Consider the following 26910-nt stretch of genomic DNA (forward strand, 5'->3'; position numbering starts at 1 on the left):
AATGCAAAGTGCTCTAAATGCTGCCTGCATGTCCCTAGTCCCAGAAGGTCCCACAGAGCCTGGGCAGTGGGTGAAACAGACTGCTCGTCCTGGCTTTGGCCAGCATTCTAACTTTTGGGGGTCACCAACAATACCCCAATGTCAACAGGAAGTAGTCATAGAAGACTATGCCACCTCTTATCAACAAAAAGGCTGGGCCATTAAGTCTCAGACCCTGGGACAAATGGCTGAGGACCTCTCCACCAGATTCTCCCAGCATCTCTCATTTCCTACCTGTTACAGGATTCTCCTGGCTTGTATACCTTAACCCCTACCCTGAACTCTCCAGCCCAGGGGCCTTATCTACTCTTCCCCATATACTCCAACCATTTTGGTTACCTACCCCTTTTGTTCCATTGGCCTCCTAGCTGCTGCACCTTGTTCCCCTCCCTTCCTGATTCCTTCCCTTCCCCCTCTCCCCACATGGCCCACCTTAGTTAGGTCATGTCCACTCTGAACTCCCAGATTTGTCTGCCACTGGCTATGCTTTGCCACATATCTGTAATAAATTCTCTCCTCCACCATACCTAAGATCAGTCATGCCCTATTTATTTATTTATTTATTTTCATTCATCTGGTACCTTACCCATGACTTCACCACTGAAGAAAATGTCTTTTCTCCCCCAGCAACAATTAGCTGCCTATAGATCCTTCATTAGGGGTGGGACATTACAAGTCCTCTCCTGCATGATCAGATTTTGGCACATCTACCAGGTGGTGGTGGTGGCGCACATCTTTAATCCCAGCACTCAAGAGGCAAAGGCAGGCAAATCTCTTTGAGTTTGAGGCCAGCCTGGTCTACACAGCAAGTTCTGGGACAGTCTGGGCTACACAGAGAAATCCTGTCTCAAAAAACAGGGGGAAAAAAATGCACCATTCATGTCCTGCCTGGAAGACTGCATTCTACAATATTCACTGCTTCCACCAGCTCTTGTATTATTTCTACCCCGTCTTCTGATGCTCCCTGAACCTTGGGGGGGGGGGGTGGTGATACAGATGTCTCACTTATGGCTAACAGACAATAATCACTCGGGTTACTTTGACCAGTCTAAATTTGACCTTACAAATGTTGTCTTCTTTTCCTCACATATCACTGACATTGCCAAGAAGAACAAGTTGTGCAGTAGCCACAGTCAATATTTGCCCAAACTGCTTTTGCAACACCTGCTGGCCTACTGAAGATGGAAGTGTGAACCTGCTTGTTTAGCCGCTTTGCTCATGAGTGAGAAATGCACTCATCACTACCAGCTGCATATTACTTCCTATTTAGACATCAATACACGCTGTTCCAAAAACATCCCCAGTGCCATTATATAAAATGATAACTGTTGCTGAAATTGTTCTGGAGTAAGCACTTGCACACCAATGAGAGTTGCAGAGAGATGTCAGCATAGCTCCTGAAAGGCTTCAATCTTGAATACAGCTTGTGTTTTCATTTTATACTCTGTAAGATGAGGCAGGAAAACAAGACCTTACAGAAGTGCGTGTGAAGGTCGCCAAGTTGATAACGGCAGTGACCTTTCAAATATTTCTCCAGGAGTCATTCTGTCCCAGGTAGCAAATGAAGTCATGCTTGGCAAATAGGCAGTGCAAGCAGTGTTCTAAGTAAATCACTAAATAAATAAATGTTTATATCTAATAATTGGTCTTTTTACTTTATTCTACTTCAATATAAGCAAACTTTTTTAAAATTTACTAGTATGCATGTGTGTGTATAGATTGTATATGTGTAAGTAGGTATTTGCATGCTCGTGTGTGTGTGTGTGTGTGTGTGTGTGTGTGTGTGTGTGTGTGTGTGTGTGTGTAGATCAGAGGACAACTTTCAGGACTTAGCTTTCTCCTACTTTGTTTTAGTCAAGGCTACTCTTATTCCTCCCATGCTAGCTGGCCTACAAGCTTCCAGATAGTTCTTTCTCATAATGGGAATGTTGGAATTACAGGTGCATACCTCTACATCCAGCTTTTTCATATGGGCTACAGGGGTGGGGTTTGAGTTGCCAGCCTTGAGCAGCAAAGGTTCTTACCTGCTGAGCCATTTTGCGGCCCTGTAAACATTTTTGAATGGAAAATTCTGTTAAACCAATATGGCATTTGGGGCTAGAGAAATGGCTCAGCCATTAAGAACACTTGTGGCTCTTTCAGAGGATCAGGTTTCAGTTCCCAGAGCCCACATGGCAGTTCCAAGTGATCTGGTACCAGGCATGCACATGGTGTACATAATGAACATGCAGGGAAAACACTACACACAAAATGAAATAGTCTTTAAAAAGTAAAAACAGGACAATGGATATAAATGTACCACCACTTATAAACTAAAATGTAGCAGTTTGTCTCCTTATAACTTTTAGAATAAGAACTTAAAACTTTTGAACAAACTCTGCTAGACCCTGACCAAAGCCCTATAATGAAATTCCAGCCTTCCCCATCAGCCAGATTCACTGCTGTTGCCCACTATGACCGACATCTGACAGCCAGAACAAGTTAGTTTCTGAAGATGAAATGTCCTTGTCTGGACAAACAATTCCAAGAGGGAGAAACTGCCCCTCAGGTAGCCCCAGCAGTTCTATCTCCAACCTAAACCTATATAAGCCCCTAGTATCCCCTTTCCCTTTAGCAGATACTTCTTTACCCCTGTGTCTGCCCCTCACTGTTTGAAATAGTCTGTTGAGGTCAATCTCCAGTCTCTTCTGCTTCCTGTCTCTTATGCTGCCTCAAATCTAATAAAACAGCAAGGGTTTCAGTGTTAGTTTGTTGTTTGTTTCATGTTCAATTGTTCTTTGTGACAGGACCTCACTATGTAACCCTGGCTAACCTGCAAGTTGCTTTGTAAACCAGGCTAGTCTCAAACTCACAGAGATCTACCTGCCTCTGCCTACTGGGTATTGTGGTTAATGATGTTCATCACCAATCAGGCCTGACTAACAAAGATTTTCTTAATACAGTGACTTGTGTTTAGTCCATGAAAAAGCATTCCCATTTGTAGAGAGTGGAAAAATACTGTCTTCACAATGACTGTGAGTCAAATGTTTGAAAACTAGAGAAATGTGCTCTTTGTACCGTTTCATTCCACAAGTGGATAAACATCAGAAAGGGGACTTTTTTTTTTTTTTTTAACACTCCAGCCAGAAATGTTTATTAATGATCACTCTTTGTGACTGTTGCCTGCTGCTTCAACTTCAGGTAACACATTTTTATTCTTTTTTGGAATGGTAGTTCCAGGGATTATTACATAGGATATTAATTAATGAAAAAGTCTGAGTTCTAGGAATCAACATAACCCTTTAGCATAGTGTAAGTCTAATCTTTTTGGAATCTGTCCTTGGACATTTTCAGCTTTATAAATCACACTACAAATTGACATCTATATAAAAATTAAGTTCCCAAGTTCTTATTTTTTATATCAAATCTAATAATTTGCTACTTAGCTTGGTGAGCAGGTCATTCATGAAGTAGAGCCAGAGTTTCTCTGAATGAAATCAGGAGGGGCATCTTATTTACAAAAGAAAAAGAAAAGCTAGAAATAAACATGAGATGGAGGACCTCTACAATGAAAACTTTAAGACACTGACGAAAATGAAAGACACTAGAAGATGGAAAGGCATCTTATGCTAATGGATTGGCAAGGTTAATATTGTAAAATGATCAAAAGCAATCTACACTCAAAATTCCAATGGCATTTTCTTGGTTTTCTTTGAAATCAGGTCTCACTGGGTAACTCCAGATGGCAGTGTAGACCAAATTAGCCTTGAACTCACAGAGTTCAGCCTGCTTCTGCCTCCCAAGTACTGGCATTTAAGGTGTGTGCCACCCAATACATTCTTCCCAGAACGGGCTGGGAGGTGGGGTAGGGCTGGACCTAAAATTCACATGGGGCTAGGTACACTGATATCACCTGGTATCAGTTACATGGTGAATTTGAAGTCAACCTAGTCTTAAGATTTTTTTTTGTTTTTTGGAGACAGGATTTCTCTGTGTAACTCTGGCTGTCCTGGAACTTGCTCTGTAGATCAGAGAGATCTTCCTGCCTCTACTTCCTGAGTGCTGAGATTAAAGGCATGTGTTACCATGCCTGGCAGTCTATATAAGATTTTATCTTTAAAGTTTTTTTGAGACAAGGTCTTACTATACAGGTCTGTCCAGCCTATAACTCACAGAGGTCTGCCTGCCTCTGCCTTTGCCTTTGGGCTTTTAAGTTGTGCCCCACCTCACATAGCAAATATTTTTTAAGTAAAAATTAAAAAATGTACATTGTAGCACAAAGACTCAAATAGCCTTAAGCAGGAAGAGCAATGCTGGAGGTTATTACAATGTCTGTTCTCAAAAACTATAGGACATGCCACCAGAACTGGCATGACACTGGCAGAGAGTGCGGGAGAGAATGAGAATGAATGTTCACCAATTAAGTAGAATACATAGGGTCAGAAATAAATCTAACCAGCTGTAGCTACATAATTGTGGACAAAGGTGTCCAAAGCACATAGTGGCAAAAAGATTCCCTCCTCAACATATGGAGCTTGAAAAACAGTTTCCACATGTAAAAATAATGAAACTAGGCTCATAAGGCCTACCCCTCCATGAGGATCCACAGGCAGTTAAAGGTTCCTGGTGGAGAGAAACATTTTCTTCAGTGGTTTGGCCACTGATAAAATGCCCATGTTCCTATATGTAATCCTAATAGAACTCACAAAAGATATGAAAGTAGAAGGGGAATTGCATGGGAAGAGGAAGCCTCCGGTGTGGACTTGAGAAAGGATTGTTGAGGCACCTACCCCCATGCACTGAGCAGATCCCAGGTTCTTACCCTCTCCAGTATGCAAATGGCCATTCTGGATTATATAGCCCCTATCATGGAAACTAATCTTACAAATCCCCCTTTATAATATAGATTCATTCTCTAAGCTTGCTACCCTGGAGAACCCCAATACAATATCCTAGCAATAGGAGAGAGGAAAAGGACACACATAGAGACCCTCTTAGTTTTTCCTGGGCTAATTGAATGGAACCCAACAGATAGTGGATCTTCCCACATAGCCGAGTGACTCATATACCTGCCATTGTCCTTAAGCAGGCACCCAGCCTTTGGTTTGGATATGGCATGAACCCCAACGGTCCATGTGCTTGCCAGAGCAGCAAAGATGATATGGCATCTTTAAGAGGTGAGGCCTAGGCATAAGTCATTGCAATCACCTCCCTTGGAAGACAGTGATTTTCCTGCCTCAACCTCCTGAGTACCCTGAGTTCTCACAAAAGCAAGTTATGAGTCCAGCCCCAAAACTGCTCTCTGTCTTCTTGTCAACATTGTGATGACTGCCAACACTAATGCTTTCACCATGGTGTCACCATGATTATATGTTTTCAGGCCTTTTCAAGAGGCTAAACCAATGGGACTACCTCTAAAATGGTGAGCTAAATAAATCTTTTCTTTATAATTTTGGCCTGCCTCAAACCTTTTATTATAATAGCCAAAGAGTAGAATAACATACCTGCTAACTGATTATTCCCCAATCCAGTCAAATTGAAAACTAAAATTAAGCATCACAACCAGAGAAGAAAATCATTTACCTAATTCAGATCCACAGAGAGCTGAACTATTTTTAAGACTTCTAATTAGCTTTTTTTTTTTTTTTTTTTTCATGTAAATCCTGTCTCACCCAATTAAGCCTTTTTGGGCCAGTGAGATGGCTCAGCAGGTATGGGCATTTGCTGCCAAGTTGATAACCTGAGCTTGATTCCCAGGGCCCACATGTTGAAAGGAGAGAAATGACTCCTGTCCTCTAGCCTCCACCCATATGACGTGGCACACGCATGTCCACAATCCTAAAAATAATAGACTTAAAAAAAAAAAAAGCCGGGCATGGTGGCACACGTCTTTAATCCCAGTACTTGGGAGGCAGAGGCAGGCGGATCTCTGTGAGTTCAAGGCCAGTCTGGTCTACAAAGAGAGTCCAGGACAGCCAAGGCTACACAGAGAGACCCTGTCTGGAAAAACAAACAAAACAGGGCTTCGCTAGATCTGCAAAAGATCAAGCCAATCCACATTCCAGGCTGGAGTGGAGAGAGGCTCACAAAGCTCCATCTGTCCTTGAAGAGCTTGATGGCTGCTAAGGATCGGAGAGATATCCTCAGGGCTGTGGACTCTGGAGGTTGTCCATGTCCCCGTGGTGGTCTTATGCTGCTGCAAGATGGACAGCACTAGTTGAGTCACCCTTTTCTATTCCACTCTCCCCTTTCCTTCCTCCACTTACCACCTCTTCTTCCTTCTTTTTAAGGGAAGGGGCTTTGCTATGTTGCCCAAGATGTCTCCACCTTTCGGACTGCAGCAATCCTCCTGCCTCAGCCTCATGAGTAGTGGGGACTACAAGTGCCACCACACACGCAGCTTATAACTTCATTCTTAAGCACCTTCCTCAACAAAACTGTAAGATTCTGAGTAGCACCCTCTGGGCATCTGGCTGCTTCCCCTGTGAGCTACTGATCCTCTGTCTCCACTTGTCACAGCTGGGGGTGGGGTGGGATTTGCTGGCCAGCCAGCCTAGCCTACTGGGTAGATTTCAGGCCTGTGTCAAAACAAAAACAAAAAAACAAAAAAGTGGACAGTACTTGAGAAACAACACATGAAGTTTACCTCTGGTCTCCAAGCACACGCACGCGCACGCACACGCGTGCGCAGACACAGACACACACACACACACACACACACACACACACACACACACACACACACACACTGGAGAAGCAGCAGCTGAACTTGGGAGTGTGCCCCAAATGTTAATTCTCAGCTCCACCACTGAGCCTCACCTCCCTTTACCACAGGCCACTGTCAAGCTTTTCTGACCTGCAACTAGCACTGGCTCTTTCTGAGGCCTTAAGAAAGACTCTAGTGGCTTCTTGTAACATTTTTTTTAAATTCCTCTCTATAAATCAATCCTTCCCCCAAGTTATAATCAGCCTCAGATCCCACTGGATCTTCCAGCACTCCCATCCACCGCTTTGGGAGTTAAGCAGGTTCTTTTCATAAAACACCTGGTGTATACCAGATGCCCAATTAATGTAAAATTCCACCAGAATAGCCCATCAAAAGGATAGAAAGACAGACAAGAACTCGGGTGGGTATGTTTGTTGTATGCCCCTTTAATGTCCTCTGTCTTGGTATTCACTAGCCTAGCCAAGAGTGGCCTCTAGGGTCCAGAGATTAGAAGGGAGGGGTGCTACAGCCTCTGGCTCTTAAGGGAGGAGGCATCCTTGTCCCCAATGTAGCTATGGATCCATTCAAGATAGCGGCTCTCACTTTGGTGTAGACACCAAAGTTGTTGAGTTCCCCGCATCCCTCACCCCAGCTCACCAGGCCCACCAAGAACCAGGTACCCCGGAAGAAGACCACCATCGGTCCCCCACTGTCACCATCACAGGCATCTCTCCTATCACCAAGGATACCTGCACACAGCATGTTCTCTGAGACCACATTGTTCATGACCTCCATGCACTCATTTCGTGGGGCCACAGGGATACGGATAAAGGTGAGAATGAAGGTTCGGTTCCTTCTGCCATCCTTCTCTCTGTCACTTTGATAGCCCCAGCCTGTCACCACTGCCTCTCGGCCAGCCTGAGTGAGCTCCCGCTCTGCCAAGCCAATGTTTGGCAGGCAGATGGGCACTATGGTTTTAGAGAGAGTGGCTGGCTGGGCTAGGCGAAGCAGTGCAATGTCATTGTCACTGGTGCTCTGGCTGTAGTTAGGGTGAATGAGAATCTCCTCGATTTCCAGGTCCAGTTCCCAGTGGTCCCTGCGTCGCAGATCATACTCACCTGCAAGGCAAGGATGCTATTAGAGTAGGCTGGGGAAGCCTACATGACCATGGTGCTTCTGCTGCCCTGAACTGTGTCCCTGTGCCTCAGGTCCTTACCAAAGGTGAGTGTGGGCATAAGTGAGTGGGCCCTAGGAGCTCCTAAGCATCAGGGGGCTGGTCTACACACAGAATTCACAGAACAACAAAATGAGGATAGAAAGAGCAGAGAAGTGCCAAGGGACCTGCACAGACTGTTGCACCAACCAAGGACAATGCATGCAGTAAACCTAGACCCTGTTCAGATCTACATAATGGACAGCTCATTCTCCAAGGTTGTGGGAGAATGGGGACTGCCTCTGACATGAACTCTGGTGACACCAATTTGATCATTTCCCCTTGGTGAGGAGGCCACACAGAGGTATACAGAGGAAGCCCATCCAGATGAGACCTGATAGGCTGTGGTCATATGGTGGAGGAGGAAGTCCCCTTCTGTCAGAGGTCTAGGGGGCAGGAATAAGGCAGAAGAGGGAGGGAGGGGGGAATGGGAAGATACAAATGAGGGGATAGCAATTGGGATGTAATCTGAAAAATTATAATAAATTTTCAAAAGAAAGAAAGAGCAGAGAAGCCAGAGACTCCTGTAGACCCAGCACAGAGAGAAGGGAAAGAAACATAGCTGGAGAGACTAGCTCTGGAGTACCAAGACCTAAACAAAGGGGAATACTATCAAGACCCATTGGGGAGCACCAGCAAGATCCAGGTACTAGAAAGAATGATCTGGACCATAGAAAAGAAACAGGTTCTCTTCAGCTGATGGCTCTGGGAATCAGGGCCATAGGCCATTGTCCTCACTGCAGGTAGTTGTCATTTTGTCATTCTCAGTGATCCATTTTTTTTTTTTTTTTGCTATGTATGTGCTTACATATGTATGTATGTGCATGTGTTCATGGAAGACGCATGTGTATGAGGATGTGTGTGCATGTGTGTGAGTGCATGCAGAGGCCAGAGGTCGATGTTTGGTTTCTTCCTTGATTGCTCTCCACCTTATATTTGAGGTACAGAGAATCTTTCCCTGATGCTGAATCTCACAGATTCAGTTAGACTGGCTGGCCAGCAGGCTCCAGCGACCTTCCTGTCTTTGCTTCGCCAGATTAGCTTTAAACTACCATGTCTGGATTCTATATGGGTTCTGGGAATTGAACTCAAATCTTTGTCTTAACAACTAGGCTATTCTTGGCCCACTTTTCTTCTTTTGGGTATAATGTCTGCTGAAAAGCCCCCCCGAGAAATTGTCACAGAGTAGGGCCTAGACTTGGGGACCCACAGACTCCTAAGGGAGCAGCTAGCAAGGCAGGCCAACATTGCACAGCTCCAGACTGTCAGTTTATGTAAAGCTCACAGTGTCATGGGTCTAACCATAGCCTGATGCTGAGGCCCACACAGCTGGTGCCATAGGAGTGGGAGTGATGCGACCTGGATGCATGGCACCCTTCATTTACAAATAAGATCTGAGATGAACACCAAAAAAGTCACAGCTGACTGGAGTCGCAGTGTGAGCATATGCTAGCACAATTGCCTCCGTCCTCCGTGCATCCTCTGTCGAGCCTAAATATGTAACTGCCAGGATCACCCACCCCTGAACAGCAAGCCTGCTTCCCCTGCTCCACCTCAGGCCTCTGGCTACTCCTGCCTGGCTGCAGCTCTCACCAAGCCTCACGGTAAGCTTCTTGGAGTTCACCATGCAGTGGGCCGCCGTCAGTACCCAGGAGGTGTGGATGAGCACCCCTCCACAGGCCAGCTTCCTCTTGGAGTCCAGAAGGATAGCCTGAAAGTAAGATCACAAGGCTGCCTCCAACAACTCCTGGCCCAGGACCCCCAAGTCTCACGGGACTCCTAGTGTTTTCCAAGCACTCTCCTGGGTTCCTGGTCCCACTAGCATACATAAACATACGTCTTTTGCCAGTGTTTTCTATTTGTGACGCTGTCTGGTGTTGGCATCCACCTGACACAGCCTATGCAGTTCCTACACTAACCCTCAACCATACCAATGTCAGAGTGCTCTCATGCTGGCTGGCTGGGGCTGGGCCAAGCAGCGCATCTTTAGGCAGTTTAGGGTATCTCTCTTGGGTCTCCCTCTGCCCCTTTCCTGAGGGCCATCCTGGTTCTTGTTCTGCTGAGCTTTTTATAGAGCTCCCCAATACTGTGAACTACTAGTGCAGCCCTTCATCTTGGAGCCAGGAATTTTCTGATAACCATTTACATTTACTGAGAAACAAGTGAATTCTTGCTCCATGTTGAAGCTGTGGGTGCTCGGGAGTCTGCCAGTCTCCATAAACCCAGTCCCTGCCTCAGTTCCCACCCACACAAGCTCTGTTTCTCCATCTCTTCCTCCAAACTGAACTCTTCCTCCATGCTGCCTGGTGTTTTGTTTGTTTGTTTGGTTTCAAGACAGGGCTTCTCTGTGTAGGCCTAGCTGTCCTGGAACTCACTCTATAGACCAGGCAGACCTCAAACTCAGAGGTCCATCTGCCTCTGTCTTCTGAGTGCTGAGATTAAAGGTGTACACCACCACCATGCTGGCTAGTTTTATGTTAACTCGGCACAAAACTAGAGTCATTGGAGAGAAGAAAGCCTCAGTTGAAAAAAATGTTTTCAGGCTGGAGAGATGGCTTAGCGGTTAAGAGCACTGACTGCTCTTCCAGAGGACCCGGTTTCAACTCCCAGCACCCACATGGCAGCTCACAACTGTCTGTAATTCTATGATCTGACACCCTGAAGCAGACACATATGCAGGCAAAAACATAAAATAGAAATAAATAAATAAAATTTAAAAATGTAATTAAAAAAAACAAAAAAAAATGTAATTAAAAAAGAAAGAAAAAATGCTTTTCATAAACAACTAGAAAGCATTTTCTTAATTTGTGTTTGATGCGGGAGGGCACAGCTCATTGTAGGAGGTTCCACCCATGGACTGGTAGCCCTGGGTTCTATAAGAAAGCTGACTGAGCAAGCATGGAGAACAAGCCAGTAAGCTGCACCCTCCATGGCCTCTGCATCAGCTCCTGCCTCCATCTTCCTACCTTGCTTGAGTCCCTGCCCTGACTTCCTTTGATGTTCAACTGTGATGTGAAAGTGTAAGACAAATAAACCCTTTCCTCGCCAAGTGTCTTTGGTCATGGTGTTTCCTCACAGCAATAGTAACCCTAACTAAGCCTTTCCCTGCACAAGCCCACGCCTATTCTTACCAACTTTCACCTGTACCCCTTAAGCAACAAAACTTCTCTCATGCCAGCAGGGGTCCCAGGAGACTATCTCCGCTAGCTCACCTGCCAAGGACTGTCGCCCTGCTTTGTCAGCGTCCCATTGACGATCCTTGGATCTGGATCCTGTTCATCATCATCTGGGTCTGTGTCCCGTTTGGTTTTGACTTGCTTGCGTTTCTTTTCCATCCACCTCCCCAGCTTCCCACAGGGAAAGCTCGCTGAAAGTCAAGGAGAGGTGGTTAAGGGCTTCTCGGGAATGACTCCCACAGGGCCCTCTCATCTGTCCTCCTGTTGCTAGGCTATGCTGCTACCTTTGAGGAGTCAAGAGGTGCAGCTTGGGACTCAAAATCAAATAGTGCCACCTACTGGCAAGAATTGGCCAAGCAACATTACTACCTAAGTGTCCTTGAACTAATGACTGAAGGTATCCTGGAATCATTATACCCCAGGGTTGTAGGTGATCATCCCCAAGATATATAAGAAAAAGCTCCTTGTTTGGGCATAACCAAGCTCCTAGGGAGATAATAAATTACTGGATGTAGCTCAGTTGGTAGAGTGCTTGCCTAGCACACACAAGGCCCTGGTTTAGAGCCCTTGTACTACACAAACCAGGCACAGTAACACACCTCTGTGATCACAGCACTGGAAAGTAGGGCAGAAGGATCTGAATTTCAAGGCCATCCTAGGCTACTCAGTGAGTTTTAGGTCAGCCTGGGCTACACTGGACCCTATCTCAGTAGGGGGACGGATTGTAGAGAAGAGGCTAAGTATTCTTTTCTTTTTTTCTTTTACTTTTTAACTTTTTTTGTTTTTTGAGATAGGGTATCTCTGTGTTAGCCTTGACTGTCCTGGACTTGTAGACCAGGCTGGCCTCAAACTCACAGCAATCTGCCTGCCTCTGCCTTCCAAGTGCTGAGATTAAAGCCATGAGCCACCACACCCAGTCTATTTTGGTTTTTTTTAATGTGCATGAGTGTTTTGTTTTATGTAAGTTTCTGTATGTTTCTGGTGTCCTCAGAGGCAAGAAGATGTCATTAGATTATATGGAACTGGAATGAAGGACAATTGTGAGCTGCCACGTAGGTGCTAGGAACCAAATCAGCATTCTGCAAGAACAGCAAGTACTCTAAACTCTGACCCATCTTACTTACCAGCCCCAAAAGGAAGTGTGTGTGTGTGTGTGTGTGTGTGTGTGTGTGTGTGTGTGTGTGTGTGTGTGTGCCATAGCACATTCATGTAGAAGGCAGAGGTCAATGCTGGGTGTCTTTCTTCTTGTTTCTGCACCTTATTTTTGAGACAGCCTCTACCTGGGTACAGCTCTCTTGCTTGGCGAGTGAATCCTAGGGATCCTACTGTCTCTGCCCTCCCCCTCAGCACACTGAGGTTACAGGCACATCCAGCCATGTTTGGCTTTTTACGCGGATGCTGGGGATCCAAACTCGGGTCCTTGCGCTTGCATGTAAGCTATTTACCAACTGAGCTGTCTCCAGCTCTGAGTGATTCTTGGAAAGTGTCATTTTGAAGCCTCTCTTCCCGTAACAGTGGCCACATCACGGAAATTCGGGGCTCATGGTCTGCAAGGTCTGCTCCTATAACTGTTGAATCTACGCTGTTGGATGGATCTAAGCTGGTGAGGCAGTGGAACACCATCCATAGGGCAATCAAGGAGTGACAAAATGGCAAAGAGACTGTAGGAACACATTTTGAGAAGCTAGCCAGTAGATAGACATAGTAACTGACACGGCAAACTGAGAAGCAGAGGTCTCTCCCACCAGCAGAGTTCCCAGAAACTGGGATTGCATAAACAGCACCCTTCAAGAGTTCTTCAAATTCCTGGGGTGGGGGCAGCACAGATGTGTCTGCATATGGGGCATGGTATGAGCTGACAATGGAAGTTTAGAGAGACCTCCTCATAGCTCAACTTCCCTTTTCTCACCCACAGAGGTCCGACCGTGCAGAAGGTGCACTGGAGGCCCTGAGAAGGGATTACGGACAGTTCTATATCAAAGCGGGGTGTGGCTAGAGGACCACAGGTCTGTGGGCTGCAGAGATGGCAACAACTCTGCCCACCCTGCTCCTGGGTGCTAGAATGCAACTGAAAGCATCCACCAGCTTTGTAGGTTTGCTTCTCTTACCTCACCTAGATGTTAAGACCTAAAGGTCTAAACCAAGTTTCTGTCAGTAACTCAGGACTTCAGGGAAGCTTGTAGGCAGTAAGGCATGGGAACTTCTTGAAACTTTGTATAGATATACAATCAGTTCTAAACACAAAGTTTAGGGCCTGGAGAAGTGGTTTAGCATTTGGGAGCACTGGCTGCTCCTCTAATGGACCTAGGTTCAACTCCCAGCAATCACATGGCAGCTCACAAATATATGTTACTCCAGTGTTGGAATCCATGGCAACAGGCACACACATGGTGCACATATATTTGCATGCAAGCAAAATACCTATTTTAAAATACAAAGTTTAAGCATGTGTTTCTGTATAGAGATTAGAAGATAAAGTTGTAAATCTCTGAAAGAATTCCAAGTCAGTGCTAGAGATACAGCGCAGCTGGTAGAGTACTTGCCTGACATTTTTATTTTGGTTTGGTTTGGTTTGGTTTTGGTTTTTCAAGACAGGTTTTTTTCTATGTAGCTTTAGCTGTCCTGGACTCACTTTGTAGACCAGGCTGGTCTCGAACTCACCGAGATCCGCCTGCCTCTGCTTCCCCAGTGCTGTGATTAAAGGTGTGCGCCACCACACCCAGCTTTGCCTGGCATTTAAAAAAATATTTATTTATTTATTATGTATATAGTGTTTTTACCTGCATGTACTCCTGCACACTAGATGAGGGCATCAGATCACATTATAGATGGTTGTGAGCCACCATGTGGTTGTTAGGAATTGAACTCAGGACCTCTGGAAGAGCAGCCAGTTCTCAACTTCTGAGCCATCTCTCCAACCCCAAAAACTTCTGTGTGGTTTTTTCCCCCCTTTTTAAGACAGGGTTTCTCTGTATAGCCTTGGCTATCCTTGGCTCAATTTGTAGACCAGGCTGGCCTCGAACTCATAGAGATCTACCTGCCTCTGCCCGCCCCCCCCCCCCAGAGTGCTGGGACTAACCAGGCGTGCGCCACCACACCTGGCTTTGCCTGGCATTCTTAAAGCTCCAAGTTTCACCCCAGCACCAAATAAAATCAAGTATACATGCCCATACTCCCAGCACTCTGGAGGTAGAAGCAAGAGGCTAAGAAAATCAGTCATCCCCAGCAATACAATAAGTTCAAAGCCAGCTTGGGATATATGAGACTGTTTAAAAAGAAAAAGTCAGACATGTAAAAATAGAAGAAATGATAACATGAATGTTACAAGAGATCCTGAAAGAAACAGCAAAGAGAGCACAGGCTATAGTGCCAACAAAATGATCTCAAAACAGGGAGCAGGTAGGCAATCTTCAGACCTTCAAACTTCCTTCCCTCCTCCAATAGTCCCCCAGTTCAGCCACATATCTATAGCATACTGCTGGTTGTGGTTTCCCCTTCCTCCGGGCTCCACCGCCAGCAGATCCTAAAGATCCTCCTGTCCAGGCTCCCTCACCACCCCATGCTATTGTCTCATCCCCCAACTTCCACGGGCACTCCTTGAACTCCCAGTGATACACCTCGCAGGATCCCAGAAGTATTCACTACCAGGCAACTCATAGCTCCAAAACTGTCTTAAAAGCCAGAAAAGGCAATAGAAACCAAGGAAGGGAGCACCATCAGCACAGTACAGTCATCTCAAGCCCATGTGCTTAGAGACCATCAAAACAGCCAGGCAGTATATCTCCACTAAAGCCCAGAAACCCTGCCTCAGCAATGTAAACTAGCTGAAGCACCAGACAAGGACTACAAAGTAGCCTTTTATGAATATATTACAGGTCCTTACAGAGGAAATCAATAAATCCCTTAAGGAAATCCATGAAAATAAAAACAGTGGGATGAGAAGAAGAAAACAGTTTAGGACTTACAAGTGCAAAAAGAATCAATAAGAATTCCAGGACAGCCAGGGTCATTACATAGGGAAACTCTGTCTCTGGAGAGAGAGAGAGAGAGAGAGAGAGAGAGAGAGAGAGAGAGAGAGAGAGGGAATCAATAAAGAAAACCTGCCTTTCCAACACTTTGGGAGGCAGAGGCAGGCGGATCTCTGTGAGTTCAAAGCCAGCCTGGTCTACAAAGCAAGCGCAGGGCAGCCAAGGCTACACAGAGAAACTCTGTCTTGAAAAACCAAAATAAATAAATAAATAAACAAAAAGGAAAAAAAAGAAAGAAAGAAAGAAAGAAAGAAAAGAAAAGAAAGAAAGAAAACCCAAACAAGGAAAAGTGAAAATGAAAAATTTAGGAATTCAAACAGGAACCTCAGAGGCAAGAGATGAAAGAAAGAATCATAGACATTGATGACAAGACAGAAGAAATGGAAACCTTGGTCAAAGAAAATGTTGAATATATATATCCAGGCACAAAACATCTGGGAAAATCTGGGACACTATGAAAAGACAAAAATCTAAGGATAGTAGGGATAGAGGAAGGAAAAGGAGAAGAAACACAGGCCAAAGGCATAGAAAATATTTTTAACAAAATCATAGAAGAAAATTTCCCTAACCTAAAGAAAGAGGTGTTTATCAAAGTATAAGAAGCATACAGAACTCCAAAAAGACTGAACTAGAAAATGAATTTGTCTCAGCACATAATAATCAAAACAAAAAAAACTACAGAACAAAAAGAGAATATTAAAAGTTGGAAAGGAAATCTGTGCAGTGGTGGCACAGGCCATTCATCCCCAGTACTGCGGAGGTAGAGGCAGGCAAATCACTGTGAGTTCGAAGCCAGCCTGGTCTACAAAGTGAGTCCAGGACAGCCAGGGCTACCCTGACTTGAAAGAAAAAACAAAAGTTGGAAAGACCCAATAACATACAAAGCAAACCTACTAGAACAACGCCTGGCTTTCCCATGGAGACGCTAAAAGCAAGAAGGGCCTGAACCTGTTCTACAAACGCTAAGAGACCATAGACGCCAGCCCAGACTACTATAACTAGCAAAACTTTAATCACTGTTGATGGGAAAAGACAAATAGTGCTGATCAAATTGGATGGTTGCACTAGAAGAATGTAAATAGACCCATATTTAACACTCTGTACAAACTCAGCTACCAATGGATCAAAGACCTTAACACAAAACAAATACACTGAACCTGATAGAAGAGAAGGTGGGGAATAGCCTTGAACTCATTTGTTCAGGCAAAGACTTTCTGAATAGAGCACTTCAGAGCACAAGCACGAATCAGTAAATAGGACCCCATGAAAATGTCAGCGTTCTGTATGGCAAAGGACACTATTATTCAGACAAAGTGGCAGGCTATAGAATGGGAAATGATTTCCACCAACTACACATCTGATAGAGGGCTAATATTTAAAATATATAAAAAACTCAAAAATGGATATCAAGAAAAACCCCAATTCAAAAATGGGGTATGGATCTAAACAGAGAATTCTCAAAAATGGAAAAATAAATGTCTGTGAAGCACTTAAGGAAAATTTTCAGCATCCTTAGTCATCAGGTAAATGCAAATCAAACTACTTTGAAATTTAATCTTACAATAATCTTACAATAACCAGAATGGCCAAGATTAACAAAACAAATGACAGCTTATACTTTTGAGGATGTAGAATAAGGGGAACATTCATTCATTGCTGGTGGCAGTGCAAATTTTTACAGCCACTATGGAAATCAGTGTGGCAGTTTCTCAGGAAGATGGGAAGATCTCAGTTACCTCAAGATCCTGCTATACCACTTTGGAGATTGTGCCCAAAGGACACTGCATCCTACTACAGAGACATTTGCTCAACTGTGTTCATTGTTGCTCTATTCATAATAGCCAGAAACTGGAAACAATGATGTTTATCAGTGGACGAATGGATAAAGAAAATGTACTACATTTACACAATGAAATATATAAGATTATAAAATTCACAGATAAATGGATGGAACTAGAAAAATTCACCGTGAGATAACTCAGACCTAGAAAGACAGGTATGGTAGATATTCTCTTAAATGTGGTTGTTAGCTCTTAAGTCATTGACAAGCAAGCTACAATCCCTTTAACTACAGAGGTTAGGTAGAGAGTAAGGGACTATGGGAGAGAGATGGATCTCCTGAGGAAGAAGAACTAGAATAGATAGTTATGGATGGACTAGGGGAAGGACTGGAATAGGAAGACCAAACAGGAAAGGGAGGAAGAGGTGTGTGCAAATGTGTGTGTCTCCATCTATATGCATTTCTTGTAGGATTTTTCTCTTATTTGTCATATTTTGATTTTTAAATTCATTTTATTATTATTCCTTAGATAGCTATTTTCTAAGTAGAGACAGAAAGGGTGGATTCAGATAAGAGAGGAAGTGGGGGTGAACTGGGAGGAGTAGGGGAAGGGCAAACTGCAATCATAATATATTGTATAACAAAATTTATTTTTAACAGATTATGTTTACATGCTTATTTTATATAGATTATATGTGTAACATTTTAATACAAAAATTTTAACTCTTGATATTTATTTATTTATTTATTTATTTATTTATTTTGGTTTTTCAAGACAGGGTTTCTCTGTGTAGCCTTGGCCATCCTGGACTCACTTTGTAGACCAGGCTGGCCTCGAACTCACAGCGATCCGCCTGCTTCTGCCTCCCGAGCGCTGGGATTAAAGGCGTGCGCCACCACGCCCAGCTTAACTCTTGATATTTAAATTCTAATCATTATAGCACTTTACTGAAGTTTTATGGGGAAATTTTCTTTTCTTTTTGTTGTTGTTGTTTTTTGGGTTTTGTTTTGTTTTGTTTTGTTTTTGTTTGTTTGTTTGTTTGAGACAGAGTTTCTCTGTGTAATAGCCTTGGCTTTCCTGGACTTACTTTGTAGACCAGGCTGGCTTTGAACTCATAAACATCCACCAGCCTCTGCCACTCAAGTACTGGGATTAAAGGTGTGCACCAACACACCCAGCTGAAATTTTATTTTGAATAAAAGAAAAAAATCTTAAAATGTTCCAAGAGCCAAACCTAGTGACACAGGCCTGTTGTAATCCTTGATACTGGGGAGGCAGAAGCAGGAGGAGTTGGCTAAGACCAGCCTGGATAACTTATTGAAACCTTGTTTCAAAACAAAAACTAAGGACAAAAGAAAATAGAAAAATGGCAATCCTGGGAGGTCATCTGCTTAATATGTGGCCAGACCCTAGGTTCAACCTCTAGTAGTGAAAAAAATTAAATTAAATTAAAAAGTAAAGCAAATGTCCATAGAGACAAGAGGAGCTAGGTGTGGTGGCACACATCTGTAATCCCAGCACTCAGGGAAGCAGAGGCAGACAGATCTCTGTGATTTCGTGGTCTGCAAAGCCAGTGCAAGACTGGTAAGACTACACAGAGAAACCTTGTCTCAAAAAAATATAGCATAATATAATAAAAGAAAACAGAAGAGGTATGTCCTCCAAAAAAATTACAAAAGATGAGAAAAGAGCCATGCCCAGGAAAACACACTGAGCTCAGTTCAAAGAGCTGTGACACCCTGACTTCTTAAACTACACGCATTAGTAAACACACTCAAAAGAAAAACTCAAAGGAAATCTAAAAGGGAGGCAGAATCGGGGTTCTGAGAGGAAGTGATACATCCAGGAGGGTAGATGGAGGACGACACTGATGACTTAATTCCTAGGTCAGCTTAGACCCTGCGTTTGGCAGAGGCAGAGAGAGACAGAGACAGATACATAGTTGTACTCCAGGATATGTCCATGGGCACCTGAAGGCTGCCAACAAACGAAAGATTGACAGTACCTATAGGGTCGGGAGAAAGGGGTGGCATATCCACCTGTCTTGGGTCCCCAAGATGTGCTTGCTCTTGGGGGAGGGTGCTCTTTGCAGGCCTGCCTTGACTCACCGGTGGCCTTGCAGTGCATGAGGTCGTCTGCCAGCTTGTATCCCGGGGCGCAAGTGCAGCGCCGCTCGCTGCCCTCCTCCAGGCAGTAGTGCAAGCAGCCGCCGTTGTTCACCCGGCAGTTTTGGAAGCGCAACTCTGCGCGACATGAGAGTGCAGACAGCTCATGGTGGCCCCACTGGTTCCAGATCCCACCTCAGCCCACCCTGCTGCCTCGCCAAGGACCCCTCACCCTGCTGGCAGAATTTGCCTTCCCAGCCCTTATCGCAGTTGCAGCTGAAGCTGCCCAGGCTGTCGATGCATGTGCCATGCCCACAGCATGGGCTGTCGCACTGGTGGTCCAAGGGCGGAGCTGTGCACTGGTCACCGTCTGCGAAAGACAGCGGGATGGGGAAGTAGAGGGTACGGGTACCTCCGTTTTTTGCTCCAACCTCCACTGACCATGGAGCAAGCAAGCATGGGCTATCCATCCAGGAGTCTAGCACTCACTCACCGAAGTACTTATTCCAGAAGGTCAGCTGTGGAGGGAGAGAGGGTGGAGTGTCAGGGCCCAGCCTGGCTATGCAGTGGAAGCCCACAAAGATATTGCCTCCTCCTGGATACAAGCTGTCCAGGGAGTAAAAAGGCTTCCATACAATCTGCCATAATGCTGCTCCTTGCTGCCCACCCACATCACCCATCTCCATGCATCTCCATCCTTTCTGTTTCCTCCTGTCCTATCTTCCCCATCCTAACTTTGGATCATTCAGGCTTGAGACATGGCTGCCTAAGAGTCTGTGTTTCTCTCTCTCTCTCTCTCTCTCTCTCTCTCTCTCTCTCTCTCTCTCTCTCTCTCTCTCTAAGATTTATTTATTATTATGTATACAGTGTTCTGCTTGCATGTATGCCTACATGCCAGAAGAAGGCACCAGATCACATTATAGATGGTTGTGAACCACCATGTGGTTGCTGGGAATTGAACTCAGGACCTCTGGAAGAGCAGTCAGTGCTCTTAACCTCTGAGCCATCTCTCCAGTCCCCGGTCTGTGTTTCTAACTAGATCTCAACTAACTGAGGCCCAGAGTACCCCATGGGGACAGACATTCAAGAGCTTTGATCACACCCCCTAAACATGAAGTGCAGGTCAGGGTAGAGGAAAAAAAGATCACTTGGTCACAGGGAGGGAGAGACAGAGATGAGCAGTCGTGGCCTCTGGAGGGAAGGCTGCCCAGACTTGATTTTCCCTGGTCCTGGTTCCTATAGTTCCCTGTGCCCTGACCAAGCACTTAAATAAGACCAGCATCCACACAACTAACCAACTCTCAAATCCAAAAGGGGCCTCGATGGCAGTGGTCATGTCCCCTGCTCCTCTAGGCCCCAACCAGCCACCAGCCCACCCTCTGGACCTAGTCTGATGGCCTTACTGTTTCATCCACGTTTTGGAAAATCTCCTGGGCCTCCTCAAAGTCACAGATCTCCTCCATACACTCCCGTTCCATGTTGCCCGGCCGCATCTCCTCTAAGAAACTGTTGGCACGCTTGGCCCGAAGCACCTGGTTTGCATGCTTGCTGCTGGAGAACACTGGCTCTGGTTTGGGACAGGAGTCAAAGTGGTGAAGGGACCCGAGAAGGGGCACAGGGATCTGAAGAACCCCAGCAGGAGAGAGCCTGGAAGACCTCACCCTGATCCCTCTGCTTGGGTTCTAATTTCCAGGAGGGATGCTGAGCCCTGCTTTTCTGCTCTGTTCCCAGAGGTTCCCCCCGGGAGCACAGCAGTTTGGATCTTGCAGAATACGTGCCCTGAAACAGACAGACAGACCTTCCTTTGAGGACATGCCTGGAGTACTCAACAAGGTGTCTTACACAGAACCAAGTGTTAGAGACAATGCTGGATCCTGCTGCCGCCATTGAAACTGCAAAGTTATGTATATGCGAAAATAGCCTTATATAAAGTCTAATACTAAATAAACAGTGGTAAAAGAATAAGACTGGCAGGGCGTGGCTGCACGTGCCTGTAATCCCAGCACTCGGGAAGCAGAGGCAGAAGGATCTCTGCAAGTTAGAGGCCAGCCTGGCCGACAGAGTCCAGGCCAACCGAGGCTACACACTTCTCCCAGGACAGCTAAGTGAGCCTTTTTTGTCTTACCTCTTGACTTCCAACACCCTATCATACAGTCCCCATCTCTCGCCCTTGAGCAGGAGCACACGGAGAACAGAGACCTGTCACTCCATGGCTCCTCAGCTCTGAGAGATGCCTGTCAGGTAGGAGAGGAGCTGAGAGGGAGGGACCACATCTGAAGCATGGGAGAGGGGACTGAGAGGCAAGTGTAAGAGGAGGATGTGCTCACCTGAGCGGAGGTGACAGAGAGCTAGTGTGGGCAGGGCAGGCTAGAAAAGGGCATGGGAGGTGGGTGGGGCACTCAAAGAAGGACACAGTTCAAGAGATAGCTGGGGTGGCTCTAGACGGGTCCCTTGGCACCTGTGCGGTAGAAATCAGTGGAGGGTCTGAGGTGAGGTGGAGGCAGTCTTACCAAGATGGACCGGTGTGCTAGAAATTCCCCAGGTGGCCATGAACAGCAGGAAGATTCTGAGTCGCCACATCCTGAAGCTGCTGACACCTGTCTAAGGAGAACGTGTAAGCTCCAAGGAGTCCCACAACTGTGCTGCTCCCCGACACCCCCTCCCCAAAAGTGGAATGAAAGGGTCCTCCCTGAGCAGGGGAGATATCTTAGTCAATAAAGCACTTGCCATACAAACATGAAGACTTAAGTCTGGTCCCCAGACCTCACATAAAATTAAAACAAGAATCTACGTGTCATGGCATGTTTTTGTAATCCCAGGACTGGGGAGGCAGAGACAAGCAGATCTCTGCTGGTTGCTGGCCAGCCACCCTAGCCTGCGTGACCAGCTCCAGTTGACCAGCTTCAGGCCATCGGGAGGCCCCGTTTCAAAAGACAAGGTGAGTTAGCTCCTGAAGTCGATCTCTTACCAACTCCCCCCCCCCATACACACAAATAAAAGAAAAAGCAAGAAAGGAAGGGAGGGAGGAAAGGAGAAAAGGATGTGTGTGTGTGTGTGTGTGTGTGTGTGTGTGTGTGTGTGTGTGTGTGTGTGTATGTGTTCACTGTCTGTGTGGAAGCTGGGGCTGGGAGTGAGGTACACTGCTCACAGACAACCACTTGGCCCTTAGAACAAGGCACACTCCAGCTACCTGAAAGCACAAAGGTCACTCACTGCCTGAGGCAAATTCCAGGTCCTAATGAAGAGAGAGAAGGCTGTACTGGACAAGGTGTTTACCTGATCCATGCCTCAGTTTCCTCATTTGTGAAATAGATAGAATACATTTCTTCCATAAAGAGATGCTAGAAAACAATTAGTAGGCTATGTACAGCTCTCTCTTGTGTGCACAGATGTGTGCACATGTGGAGACCAAGGCATCTTGGCTGTCCTTCCCCAGGCACTGTCCACTTTTTTTCCTCCAGTTTTTTTAAAAGCAGCATTGCCTATCCTGGACTTTTCCATTTAGACCAGGCTTTCCTTGAACATGTAGAGGTCCACCTCCCCCTGCCTCTTGAGTGCTAGAACTAAAGAGGTGTGCCACCACACCTGGCTTCCACCTTATTTTTGTGAGACAGGGTTTCTCTCTCTCTCACTGCCAGGAACTCATCAATGAGACTGGCTAGCTGGCAAGCCCAAGGGACCAATTTGCTTCTGTTCTCTAGCACTAGGATTGTAAGTGTGTGCCACCACATGGAGCTTTCAAACAAACAAACAAACAAACAAACAAACAAACACCATGTGTTGTTCTAGGACTCAACCTCAGGCCCTCATGCAAGCATGTTTTCAACTGAGCCATCTTCCCAGCCTCCCCACCCCTCCCTCAAGCTGATAAAAAAAAGGATAGGAGACTGGAGGGTTGCAATTCAACAGGAGAGAAGATACTTAGCATGTTCAAGACTCTGGGTTCAAGTCCCAACACACACACACACACACACACACACACACACACACACACGCACACACACACTGCTCATCTGTCACTATTCACTGTCACTGGCTCAGTCTAGGTTTACAAGCAGACAAGAGGTAGGCATTAATGGTTTTCACCTCATTTTATGGGAAGGAACCTAGAAGCTTGGAGGAGATAAGCTGCGTATTACAAACCAGTGCCTAAGAGGATACAGAGCTTGTACTCAAGGTTAAGCCCTGACCCAAACCAATGGTCAACAAGACTGTTAGTGTCCTCAAGAGCATGTGGGCAGGCCCTCCTAACCCAGCTGCACAGCTCCTTCCGGCCTTGATCTCCTTCCTTTTGGGCTCCTGAAGCCCAAGTTCTACCCTAGCTGACAGGGTGGATGGAGCAGAGGCATCTAGATCATGGGGAACCCCTCCTCCACCCCCTGCCACCCACTCTTGTCCGCTTGATCTACATAACCTGATGTGTCCAGAGGGCCACTTGGATTACAGGGGATGACAACCTGTGCCTTGGAGTAACAACTCATGCCTTGGCCTAGATAATCTGAGCTCCTCTTTTCCTCGGTCCCAAGTTCAGCCTGGAGAACGTTGGCTCATGGATGGCACCCTCCTCACAGCCCCACTCTCCTCCCACCCCTTCCTCCACAGCTCTTCAGTCTTGCCTTGAGGGGGACTTACAGGGGTGGGCCAAGGAGAAACTGCAATTTCGTCCAGGCACTGCCATGTCAGTCTGGGAGTCAGGTTAATCCATAACCACAAATATTTGCTTAGCTCTTGGTGCTGAACCGCCCTCTCCCCAGACAAACAAATAAGAGGTTTTCTGACTCCCAGCTCTGGAAGGCTACATGTCCCCAGTACTCACCTCTGCCTACCAAAGAAGTTGTCTAGCAGAAGGGGAGGGAGGAAGTGTGTTCAAGCTGATTGGCAAATGTGGTCTCTTTCAAGCCTCATAGTGACTGGCTAGAAGAGGGATGGGACTGTAAGAACAGAACAAAACCCCAAACCAGATATGACAGTGTGTTCATACGCAGCACACTTGAAATAATTCCATCTTTCATCTAGTCTAGGATGTCCTTGCTGATAAGATGCTCTTACTGTCCCCTCTGGTTTTTAATTTTTATTATTTATCTATTTTTTGTGTCTTGTTTTTCAAGACAGGGTTTCTCTGTATAGCCTTGGCTGTCCTGGACTCACTTTTGTAGACCAGGCTGGCCTCGAACTCACAGTGATCCACCAGCCTCTGCCTCCTGAGTGCTCGGTTTTACGGGAAGGACTCTCAGAAGTCTTCATTGCTTGTACACACTGATGGAGTTGGTGGGAGACATATCTGTACTAGAACAAGGCTCCTGGCCGACTTTGGGAGCTAGTGAGAGAAAAGAGTGACTCAGGAAGACCTTGGGGACCTGGAAAAGAGAGGCAGTCCCTTGCTGTGTCCTACAAGCTGTCAGCATTCTCTAAGTACCTTCTTTCCTTGAGACAGGAAGCTACCATCTCTTCCCTGCCCTAATGCTGTCGGTGGCTTCACCCTGCTCCTCCACAAAGTCCTTGCTCTGAAAGGGGGAGTTTGGCTCCAAGTGGGTACATCTGTCTTGGGCACAGGAGGAAGTCTTTGACCCAGCTGGCTAATCAGATGCTCCATCTGAGTACTGAGGAACATGAGCTTAGCGAGAGGATCAGGTATAGGACTGTTTTCAAAAGTTGAAGGGGAGGATAAGCAACCCAGATAGCCAAGTTTTCCTCCACCGGAGGGGAGGTGGGAGAACTCCCAAGACAGGCAGTAGGACAATACTGAGATGGGTGAAGTGAAGGCGAGATGGAATGTGCAGTGCTTAGAAATAAACCCAGGGAGCCGGGCGTGGTGGCGCACGCCTTTAATCCCAGCACTTGAGAGGCAGAGGCAGGTGGATCGCTGTGAGTTCGAGGCCAGCCTGGTCTACAAAGTGAGTCTAGGACAGGCAAAGCTATCACAGAGAAACCTTATCCCAAAAAAAAAAAAAAAAAAAAAAAAAAAAAAAAAAAGAAAAGAAAAGAAAAGAAAAAAAAAGAAATAAACCCAGGGCAAGGGGAGAGCCAGTGGCTGTTTGTGAGCAGACTGTGACAGCTGCCTAGAGAAGGGGCACTGAGTTCCTGGTCACTAAGGCACTAAAGGCCAAATGCAAGACCACACAAGGGTCTGCTTGTGAACCCTGGAGAGCTTTTTGTTTTGTTTCTATGCAACGGCTCTACCTAACTTTCCACTTTCCAGGTACTTGTGAAATGAACTCTTGTTGTGGATGTTCTTGCTCCCAGTGTGGCCTTCCTGCAAGTCTGCTCATTGTCTGGGACTCATGCAGGCCTGGCAGACTCCTCAGCAGAGTTCCTCATGACTTTAGACCTTCCGAGGACTCTGCACGGTGCACAGGGTTATCAGTCACCAGTTTGTTAAGGGCTTTGAACCCTTTTGTGGAGTTCTGGCTGAGGTCGTTGAGCCAGCCCAGCGCTGCAGCTACACTGCACTAGGAGGAGGTCCTGGGTGGAGTCAGCCTCTGATCCCCCTTGCTGGGAGTGTCTCTCTCAAAGACACCTCAGTTTAGTCAGGTCTACTGCAAGTATAGCAGTAAGACTTGGGGGACAGAGCCTTGAATTCACTTTATGGAAGAAAGTCATACTAAAGGTAAAAAAGAAAAAGGAAAAATTTGAAATGCCATGTTCTGAAACTTTCCAGCTCAGGATCAGAATTCCACAATTAGTCTCAGTATGGCTCCTTAATGACTGGATTGCTTAGACCTGTGTGTGTACATGTGTGTGCCTGTGTGCATGTGTGTGTGCATGTCAAAGGACAACTTGTGAGGGTTGATTCCCTCCTTCTACCGTAGGTTCCAAGGATTCAACCCAGATCTTTGGGCTTGCCAGCAAGTATCTGTGAGTACAGACTTACTCAGTCATCTCATTGGCACCTAAACGTTTTAATGAAATGTTTTATACAAAGTACACAGGGCTGAGGACTTAAATGCTCAATTAACAATTCTTATCTCAAGGACATCTGTGGGTATCAAAGTCAAATGGCTTTCCTGGGTACAGGTGGAAAGGAAGCAAAGTCAGCATAGACATTTGTATATCTGGGTTTCTTACAGCCTTGCTCACAACAGCCCAGATGTGAAACCAGCCATGTATCTATCAACAGAGATGTGTATTTAAAAAAATGTGACACACACACCAAAAAATGTGACACATAAGCCAGGTGCAGTGGCGCATGCCTGTAATCTCACATCTTGGGAGGCAGAGGCAGGCGGTTCTCTATGAGTTTGAGGCCAGCCTGATCTACAAAGCAAGTCCAGGATAGTCAAGGCTACACAAAAGAAACCATGTCTCAACAAAACAAAACAAAACAAAAAACCCACAAGAACAAACAACAACAACAACAAACTGTGGAGGTTTATTTAACCATAAGAGGAGTGAAATTATGTCACTCTCATAAAAGTGGATAAATGGAGAGCACCATAGTAAATAAAATAAGCCAGTTTGGAAGATAAATATTACACATTTCTCTTATACGAAGAGTTATATATACATATGTGTGTATGTATGTATGTGATACACACAAACACCATGAAACTAGAAGGAAGACTCTGGGAAGGAGGGAGGGGTCTAAAGGGAAAAAGAGACGGGGGAGCAAGAGAGGGTAATGTGAGAAGAAAGGCAAATACTGCCTTTTCTCTCATATGCATTTTCTGTTTATGATAGATCAATAGATGGATAATATGAAAGTAGAAGGGGTGATGAATGAGGAAAAAGGGGTTGGGGTTAAAGACGTGCACCACCACTGCCCGGCCTCTTTTTTTTTTTTTAAGATTTATTTATGGGCTGGAGAGATGGCTCAGAGGTTAAGAGCATAGACTGCTTTTCCAGAGGTTCTGAGTTCAATTCCCAGCAACCACATGGTGGCTCAC

At 45.7% G+C, this 26910-nt stretch overlaps 1 protein-coding gene across 1 annotated transcript; it reads right to left on the reverse strand.

The window, feature by feature from the left end:
• Positions 1-7044: 7044 nt before the first annotated feature.
• On the reverse strand, positions 7045-23817 carry Proc (protein C, inactivator of coagulation factors Va and VIIIa). The gene is given in 10 exon segments (XM_051163365.1): positions 7045-7322; positions 7325-7842; positions 9531-9648; positions 11150-11304; positions 19031-19165; positions 19260-19397; positions 19521-19545; positions 20431-20594; positions 21538-21624; positions 23660-23817. Coding segments are annotated over 10 exon segments (1461 nt in total). The 5' UTR covers positions 23706-23817; the 3' UTR covers positions 7045-7247.
• Positions 23818-26910: the final 3093 nt, after the last annotated feature.

Source organism: Acomys russatus, chromosome 20, assembly GCF_903995435.1.
Source record: "Acomys russatus chromosome 20, mAcoRus1.1, whole genome shotgun sequence".
In the NCBI taxonomy this organism is placed as follows: domain Eukaryota; kingdom Metazoa; phylum Chordata; class Mammalia; order Rodentia; family Muridae; genus Acomys; species Acomys russatus.